General features: G+C 43.6%; 1 protein-coding gene and 1 long non-coding RNA gene across 2 annotated transcripts; both read right to left on the bottom strand.

Annotated features, from left to right (window-relative positions):
• LOC135393263 (uncharacterized) lies at positions 1 to 1,719 on the bottom strand. Its single transcript, XR_010422560.1, has 2 exons — positions 1,335 to 1,719; positions 1 to 797 (listed from the first exon to the last, which is right to left on the bottom strand). It is a non-coding gene; the product is annotated as an uncharacterized LOC135393263 (long non-coding RNA).
• Positions 1,720 to 6,271: 4,552 nt separating this feature from the next.
• Positions 6,272 to 7,747, bottom strand: LOC135393261 (uncharacterized). The gene has a single exon (XM_064623741.1). It carries the CDS (start codon positions 7,644 to 7,646, stop codon positions 6,342 to 6,344), a length of 1,305 nt encoding a protein of 434 aa, XP_064479811.1. The 5' UTR covers positions 7,647 to 7,747; the 3' UTR covers positions 6,272 to 6,341.
• Between the last annotated feature and the right edge of the window lie 1,601 nt (positions 7,748 to 9,348).

Raw genomic sequence — 9,348 nt, 5'->3', positions numbered from 1 at the left:
TGCTTTGCTTATCCTTTTATTGTGCAGTTCCCAACGTACGTCTACACCACATTACAGAGCTGTAACAAGACATGGACAGCAGGAATGAGACATGTCTCAATGTTATGCTGACTGACACGAGTTACAACTGGACTGATCAGAAAGATTTACTTGCAGCTTGTTAGTTTGCAACACGGGATTGCTGTGGAGCACAAGGATGCAAAGAGCAGCAATTTATATGAAAGAAACCTGCATACAATGGAATAAGTGTGCAAACACATGTACGTCCTACAAATGCAGGCAATCATCTTCAACCAGCAAAAGACAGGGACACAAACATGTGCAACAAGACTATCTGCTTCACTATAGCAACTCCATGACAGAATACAACAAAGACATTTCCTTTACTTGGATTAACATTTAAGAGCACAGGTGCAAGACCTGGAAAATCTGGGATCTCTTCTGGAAAAACTGTGAGCAGCTTCTTCTAGTAATCTTTTACTTAGTTGCTAATATAGCAGATTGTCTTGCTGTGCGTGTTCGTGTCCCTGTCTCTTCCTGTTGGAGGATGCTCGCTCAGTACGAACTACTCCACTTCGCAAGTTTGCTCCAAATACAGGCAAGTAGCAAAACTCATAGTATCTCATAGTGTTAACAATATACTGCACTGTAAAAGAATTGGTATCCATAGTAAGGTAAGCTATAACATGTCAATGGAATATGTTATCCTTCTGAATGTGTTTGTACCCTCATATGGCGATTGGACGAGCAAGAGCGCATCCAGGTAGTCCCAGATCCAGCTGGTGAATCATAGACACCTGTGGGAGAAAAAAAATCCTTAAATCTGCCGTGTCAATTAAAATGGGTAAAAGCACTAAAATATACCTTGTGCCATGAAAGACAACCAAGCTAAACTCTACACACGATATAAACATGCAGCAACATATATACAAAGTATGCCACAAAAGTGTGTTTGGTGTGTGTGTGTGTCCTTTCTTAGTGTTTGTCCTGTACAGTTAACATTAAAGTCCAACAAGAGTTTCAGGTAATATAATAAGCAGGGTGGGACTTGTTCAGATGTGACGCTTTTCTGAAGATTTCAGGCGATAAAAAGTGGGGTGGTAGTTGTGGAGAAACATGCATTTCATGTGAAACGCAGCACAAAAGGAAGAGATAGACGCAACATTTGATACGGAATTTGTAGTTTCTTTCACTTTTCGGCACCACTTTGACGCGGCACTGGTATAACTGTACGATTACATCAGCGATATGGTCTGCGTGATTTCTAGCTATCGTTTGAAAGTGATAACCAGTGCCCCTCAAAGAAATTGAAGAAAAAAAACATGTTACTGTACCTGTTGGCTGTTGGAGCAGGAAGTTGCAGCCGGTAGCATAGGTCGGGGAAAAAAGAGGATGCTCCGTAATGCACTAGAACAATGTGCTAGTGCAGAGCGTCGCTACCGGGCCCACTGCACGGCAACACAATACACGTTCGGCTCCTCCGATTGCATAACCCGCAGAAGCAGCTGTTGGGCTGTTGTTTTTGAAGTGGGCGTCTGTCAAGCACTGAATCGAGAAGCTACTCGTAACTGACGAACGGCGTATGATCGTCGCGACCATTTTCGTCTCGTTCGTCTCGGTGTCGTTGCAACGGATCCGTAGAATAAGGATCATTGTCCTCTATTACTGCATCACTGCTGTGCTCGCGAGGAAATCTCTGGATAGCGACGACAGGTAACATTCGCTCGCGTCGAACATGTTGACATCCAAATGCCTTGCATGCAGAGCTTGCAGACGACGGCGGATCAAAAGCGTCCCAGTCCAGATTCGGGAGGCCGCACCCTGATTGGTTCTTAGATAAATACCTTTCCATACTTTTTGACAGAGGGATTAGCGGGATATACACAACATCCGTTGTCTGCTTCCATCGAATAACAGCAGAACAAAGCCACTATTTGGTGTGGGGTTTTCGATGGCGTGTAGGAATAGAATGACACTAAAGTTTCGAAATCGCACGAAATGGATGCGACTGTCACTTTAAGGTATTTAACATATTGTTCATCTACTACAAGAAATACGCAAATTATCGAGTCTGGATTATTTCAATAAATCTAAAGCAACAATCAAAGGCAAAACCATGTTACTTTTAAACTAACAGTTACTGCCTGAACGCTTTCAGTCCAGAGCAATGTAAGCAAAGAAGCAAGAAAACACCCGTCGGTCAATGAGGCTTTCGGCGGACTCGAGAGGCGCCAATTTGAGAAAGAAACGAACAAACGTGATAGGTGGATTTGTAAGATTCGATTCGCACTTTTGGGCACTGCGATTCGAATTCCCGAATCTCGAATCCCTGCCTAGGATTCGTGGATTCGAGGATTCGCGGATTCGGTTGGCACATCCCTAGAAAGAACATTAGGGATAACATGCACCTTGCTCCTGCGGCGTCATGCTTATATGCAGCAATAATAATAATTGTACGGGTTGTACAGCTACAGCGGGGGCGACAGTGGACGCTCGAGAGTTCGAAGAAAACCTCATTACCCCCCGGCACTAAATCAGGGAAGTGACGCCCGGATTTTGCACTGCTCAACGTTACGGGGTGCACGGTTTGACAGCCGCGACCGTTGGCAGTAAATTTGACCAGAGGGCGGGGGGTCACGAGGTGACGCTCCTGTCAAAGGTTTTAAAACAGTCCAATTAGGTCACATCGAACCGACCCTCCAGCTAGAGCAGCAAGTGGAGGAAGAAATCTTACTATAATAATCTTTATTAACGCGCGCAAGAACAGCCAAAGCCTCGGTATTGGCGCAAGTAGCCAATACAGTACTTACAAATATATGCACAGATATATACATACATGTGCAAATTCAGCAAAACATAATATATTCAGGACATATTCAGGAACAAGAACATAACAGGAAGATATTCACATTGGTATGTACTGTACGAACATATATATAGAAATACATACAATACAATAGAAACAATACACACAATACAAACATATATATACAAATATAGAGTACATGGCGCTTAAAAGGAAGTGGGGGGAAAGGTTCTTTCACATGTTACTCAGTGTTTCACACTCACATGTTTCACAACTTCACATGTTACTCAGTGAACGCGAGAGGAGAGTTTTGAAAACGTTTGTATGGGAGTTAAAGATATCAAGAGAGGGGTAAACTGCGTTTGTCATTTGTTGAATTCGTGCGACTGGATTTGCAGGCATATGGTTGGATAGGTACAATATATTCGTGTGTCTGGTTACATTGACAGGTACGACGGTATGAAGCTGACGTAATAAAGATGGTGTATGGAGGAAACAGTGTAAGATCTCATAACAGAGCATATAATTTCATGCATATATATAATTTCATGAAAACGGCGTCGCGTTGAGAGTGGTTCGAGGTTAAGAAATGACATTATCTGTATACTAGACATACATTCTAAAGTGAGGGCGCTTTCTCAAAAATACACTATGTACAATGTGTGGAATTTTTTTCTGGACAGATTCAATCCGTGACGAGTCAGTGAGGAAAGAGAGTTCCACGCTGGAGAAGCGTATTCCAGTCGCGGTAAAATTAATTAATAATAATAAAATAATGATCGAGATGGCCGACGCGAAGTTGAGATTCGTTTCTTTCAACGATTATTCACTTACACTAAATTAATTTAAAAGAAGAGAAAAGAGTAGCGCTAAACCATTTTTAAACCACACAAGATCGCATTTATTCGTAAGCATAAATCGTTTTATCTTCACTGAAACAGGTGAGTAACTAACAAATAGTAAAAAAAGAAAAAGAAAAATTCCACGTCATTGACTGCAAGCTTCAGTACCCAACAGGGCAGCCGGCTTTGAGGCCCCTCTTCTCGTCTTGGCTCCACCTCGCAGATTCGTCACCTTTCTGAATATACTCTACAGACACTGGAATAAAGATTCTTCGCACAGTTAATTATCTGCTGCGCGTCTTGTGGTGTTAATTGCTACGTAGGAAATTATAGCAACAACGTCAGTGCATTTTTTTAGTTGTTTCATTATTTCCAAGAGCTCAGTACTTCGTGGGAGTAATTGAAAAATTAGAAATGTGATATTTGTCGCTGTCAAACTGATAAAAAGTGCCTTCGAACGGGGGGATAGCGGTAATGGATCGCCATCGCTCCCGTCAATGCGCCCACGTAAACGCACCCAAATCGCGAGGACGGATCCAGTCGCGGTTCACCTGAGGTGGCAGTTAGAACGAATTTTTTATGAGTTTAACGGCAACAAAGGTCCCATTATTGATTTTTCTATGGCTCACACAAAGTACTGAGCTCTTGGAAGTAACGAAATAGGTTTAAAAAATGCCCTGACGTCCTTGTTACCCACGACGAGAGCGAGGTTCTCATGCCATTTATTATAAAAAAAAGAAAATGAAAACATACAGCACGCTGCAGACAATTAACTTTGCGATACATCTTTATTCCAGTACCTGCAGGATATACATGTATTCAGAAAAGTGACGATTCTGTGAGGTACGTGGACACAAGACGAGAAGAGGGGCCTCAAAGCCCGCTGCTCTTTTGGGTATTGAAGCTTGCAGTCAGTGATGTGGTAAGGATTTTTTTATTCGTTAGTCACTCACATATTTTAGTGAAAAATAGCATGCTTGGGAATAACTGCAATCTGGTTTGGTTTAAAAATGGTTTAGGACTACGGTGTGCAGCAAATGCTGACATTCTCTTCTTATTTTTCTGTTAAGCTGTTTTATTTTTCTTTAAAATATTTTGGTGTGAGCGAATAAAAGTAAAGATAAATTAATTTGAATTTCGTGTCGGCCACATTTATTATTATTATTATCTAACAAGTCACGTTTCTTACACACATGAAGTAGAGTGTTTACAAGCCAACATTCGTTTGGTAATGGATTGGTTTAATGGCAATTCCATGCGTGTCAATCCTTCGAAGTCGAAGCTGATTTGCTTCCACAGCCCCTCGAAGCAAATTTCTTGTAACTTGCCTGTACAGGGTGTCCCAGCTAAATGTGACCATATTTTCTTTAAATATATCTATCACTTTTTCAATTGCAAATAGCATATGCTGAAGGCACTCCTTAGGAGGGCATTAGCAGACCCCTAAGGCAATGTCTTAATTAACTTTCAATAATTAACTTTTTAATTATAAAAGCTACAAAGTTGTCCCAATGAGAACACCTGATCTCTTCGGTCACCAGATACCAAAACAGTTTTCAAAACAAAAATCCGTTCGCAAAAAATTTGTGAAGAAATACCTTTTTTTTTTCTTTATTTTATTCATTGCGCATCTCTAGAGACGCGTATTTCCTTCGCCCCCAATACGAGAGGATGAAAGAGCACACTATCGCGGCATCGCCCCTTGCGTCTTGGAAAAATATCAACAGAAAACAGAAAATGCAGCCCAAGATAAGGGCAGTTGCGATAGAGTCACCCGATACATTTGTTTTGTTTCCGCAAGTTAAAGCTAATCTTCCGACTCATGAGGCGGCACTGTGCTCTTTCACTCTCTCACACTGGGGGTGAAGGAAAGACGCTTCTTCGAAGATGATCCCCTAACCAATGTGACTGAACCCAACCCCAGAGCAAACCACAAGAAGTAACGGATCCGATCTCTGCCCTTCACGACATCATGTTATATGGTCTTTTGCCATCCCCAAGACAAATTCAGCTGAACGATACAAAAAAAGAAACGCGAAAGACGCACACGCCCAATACAAAATATGACTCCAAAATGGAAACAGCCGTCTGCTTAAAAGAAAACTAAAACAGTGAAAGATCAATGTTCCATCTGGGCCGCCGCCGCCTGATGAGTATGGAATGCCGAGGGCTCCTATAGTTGCTCACTAACCCCAAATACCCGAAATGGTGTTTTCTTACTATACAGGATTTATCGAAAGGAAGTTGCACCCGAAGGTAATTTTTATGTCAACCTTTAATGTGTTCCACATCGTATTATTACGTGGTATTATGTAGCACCCAAATTTTATTCATTTCTGTTGCATTTCCAACACACAGTACTTTTCCCTTTTGTCTTGGGAAGCTGTGTGTTTCTGACAACATGTCGAAGAAAGCTCTATAAGCCTTCTCCTTTATGCGCCGTGAAGGAAGCAAATTGTATCCAGCGACAAAATTAGCTCTGCACTATCTTTGATAAATGGCTCCATGTGTGGAGGTAGCAGAAGATCGGGTTAGCTGACAAGTGAGGTGTGGCCTCTATGCGTTACATACATACATTAATATATTCATGCATTGATTCATGACACATTAATATTTTCTTACAGTCCATCATCAATCACATTTTTTTATTTGCAACAGCATTGGGGTTCACAGTAGGACAGGACATTAATCAATCACATCTCTGGCTTGAACTCCACTTGAACACAAATGGAATCTTCATCAACAAACCCATCACGTATAATGTATTCGAGAGTATAACCTTTCAGAGCAAATGCACTGGGTACCATTACTGGATCGTTTTTTGGCCGAGTTATCCAAAATTGATTAGTGGTTGTGAAATGGGACCCAACATTTTTGGACATGATTTCTGGGTGCAACAGTGTGTAACGGTGAGCGATACGAAATGGCCACTTTAAGAGATCATCATGTGCGCTTGGGCATATCTCAAGACACAAAGAAAAAGTGTTGCCAGAAGTTATCATCCCCACTCGCACAGAATAACCACAAACGGTGGAAACATCCGAGAAACGCTCTAGATGCAACCATTCACTTTTCACTCCTTTCCACCTTTCAACAAGCTCAGTAATACCCGGAATATAGAACAGTGCCTCATTTATTCCAACCTTCCCAATGTGCTCGAGCGCCTCCAGGTGCCGCCCCATCGCACCCAGTTTCTCAATGATTTGATCGGTAGCTATTCTCACAATTCCTTGGTTGCGTTGCACGTTACTTGCGATGTGCTCAACTCTTTCTTTGATCGAGTTTAAGCTCACTTCTTCTCGCGTCATCATATTTGCAGCTTCGTTCCTTGACTCGCCATGTATGCCTTCCACTGGCTCAAGTTCATTCAGTAACTGCTTATTTGCATTCGTGCACTGCTTCGCACCGTCGATGCCAGCAGCAGCATGATTGTTGAGCTGTATTTCAATCGCGCACATCCTCTCCGCGATAGCCTCCAACGAGGCGTCGATCTTCCTGCCGACGTCCAAAACGCCTGTATCGACGCTTATTTGAATTCCGTCGCAAGACGAACTTGCGGCCTGGCACCGTTGTTCAGTGTAATGACTGAGTATATCACGACGTTGCACTAAGGCATTGCATCTGTTACAACGCACAACATGAAAGACACAGTCACTTAAGAAGTGAATCTCCAATTTCTCCACATTGCCAACGAAGTCGCAGCCCTTGCTAGAGTTGCAGCAGCGCATTTTCCATTTGTAGAGATGACTTGGCTTAATCGTGCATATTTGCACTTCGCTTTCTTGTACACTTTCTCCATCCAGTGGACAACATTGATTACCTTGAAGGACAGCCTGGTAACAGTGGCTGCAAAGTACATGAGGACATTCCAGAAGGAATATCTCTTTGGGGACCACGTTGCATAAGGAACAGCATCGGACGGGAGGAAGGTCCATGAACTCAATGGGACGCCAATCCATGACGGATGAAAATCCACTCAAGTATTTTGCGGAACACATTTTCAGTACTCGAGAGACGAGCGTGAACTATTGGCCTGGCCTGTACTATGAACTACGTGAACTGTAGCCAGTCGTGGAGGGATGGATAGTAGGGGGGCACCCCTGGCGGGCCTCTTTGTAACGAGGGTCCAACAAACAACGAACTGTGCGGACATGCCAATAAGTTTCCTGCATTTCAATTTCAATGACTCAATGCTTTCAATTTTCAATGCTCCTTTTCATTTGCGTCCGTGGCCAGAGTGCGTCCCTGTCTTTCTGTGATTCATATTTGGCTTCCGACTTCCGATCGACGTGGTGGCGCTGGTAGCGCCGGCCGCGCCGGCCCGCCCGCCGCGCGTTTCCTGCATGGTTTCCTGAGAGAGCGTGGCGCGTGGCCCCCCTGCGCGATCTCGCCGCGATGGGAGGGGTCAGGGGCGCCGTTAGTTTGGAGCACGGTGGTTTGGAGTACGAGCGTCTGAAGGAGGAAGTTGTCTCTGATGGTTTCGGACGCTAAAAGTTTGTTGCGCGGTGTATCGACAGGTGTTGCGGCCGAGGACCGAGGCGTGAGAAGACATGGCGTCGACAAAGAAGGAAACTCAAATATAGTTAGGGAGTGACTTTTTCGGGTTAAATGCCTTTCTCAGATTCGGGGGGTAGAAATCGGGTGCTATTTTTAAGCCTGTAATTCGGGGAGAAATCGGTCGATAATTGCGCCTTCTAGTGTTATCGGGTGTTTTGTTTCTCATCTTGTCTATTAAGACCTTTCCTAATCTTCTTCCTTTTTTGTGTGTGTGTGTATGTGTGTGTGTGGGGGGGGGGGGGGGGTACCCTACCGGCACTAATCCCCGAAGGCATAGACAGCACCTTGGCCAAATATTGGGCCGACATTGCCAATATCAGTCCAATATTGGGCCAATATTTGTTCTACTTGGGAGTGCTGACACACATGGGTGTATTGCTGGGAACGTAAGTGACCCATTCTTACATGTTTTACCTTTGTTCGTCTTCAGTGAAAACGTCACTGAAGGGTTCGTAGTGACTGGAATTCGGGGAGAAATCGGGTTTAACCCGAATTGGTCGGAGGTCAGTTCGGGGGGGGGGGGAATAACCGGGCGGAACCGGGTTTAGCCCGAAAAAGTCACTCCCTAAATATAGTGTTCTATACCCGGTTGCGACGGCGGCTACAAGACTTGCACGGAAAAGCGAAGCCTTTTCCGTGCAGTTCTTGTCTCTATGGTTCTGTAGCCGCCATCCTCCCTCCCTCCCTCCCTCGGGGGGGGGGATATATTTATTAGACCAAAGGAAAAAAAGGGGGGAAGGTCAGCCAAACGGGACGTCGCCTTGCTATTCCGGAAAGAAAAAAAGAAAATAAATGAAAGAATAAAATAAAAAATGAAAAGAATTGGGAAATAAAGGATAAACTAACAAATGGTGAAAGAAGGGTGAGATAGATTAAAGACAAAGATGACTAAAAAGATGACTAACAAACGGTGAAAGAAAGTAGAGATGGATTACCGAAGAAAATAACTTAACTGAAACAAAAAAAGAAGCGAGGGTAATGCGTTGAGGGTGAGAGTGAGGCACTGAAGAAGGAGATTGCACGACTGCAGTTCACAGGCTGTTCATAAGACCTCTTCGGATCTCTTTGCGAAGTGGTCCCGTGTCATTCCAAGGGCTGACAGAACCCTACAGAACGCTGCAGTGTGTGAAAGGTACTTCGATG

The sequence above is a fragment of the Ornithodoros turicata genome, chromosome 4 (assembly GCF_037126465.1).
Source record: "Ornithodoros turicata isolate Travis chromosome 4, ASM3712646v1, whole genome shotgun sequence".
NCBI lineage: Eukaryota > Metazoa > Arthropoda > Arachnida > Ixodida > Argasidae > Ornithodoros > Ornithodoros turicata.
The sequence above is the reverse complement of the archived record's forward strand: the minus strand, read 5'-3'. Positions and strand labels throughout refer to the sequence as shown.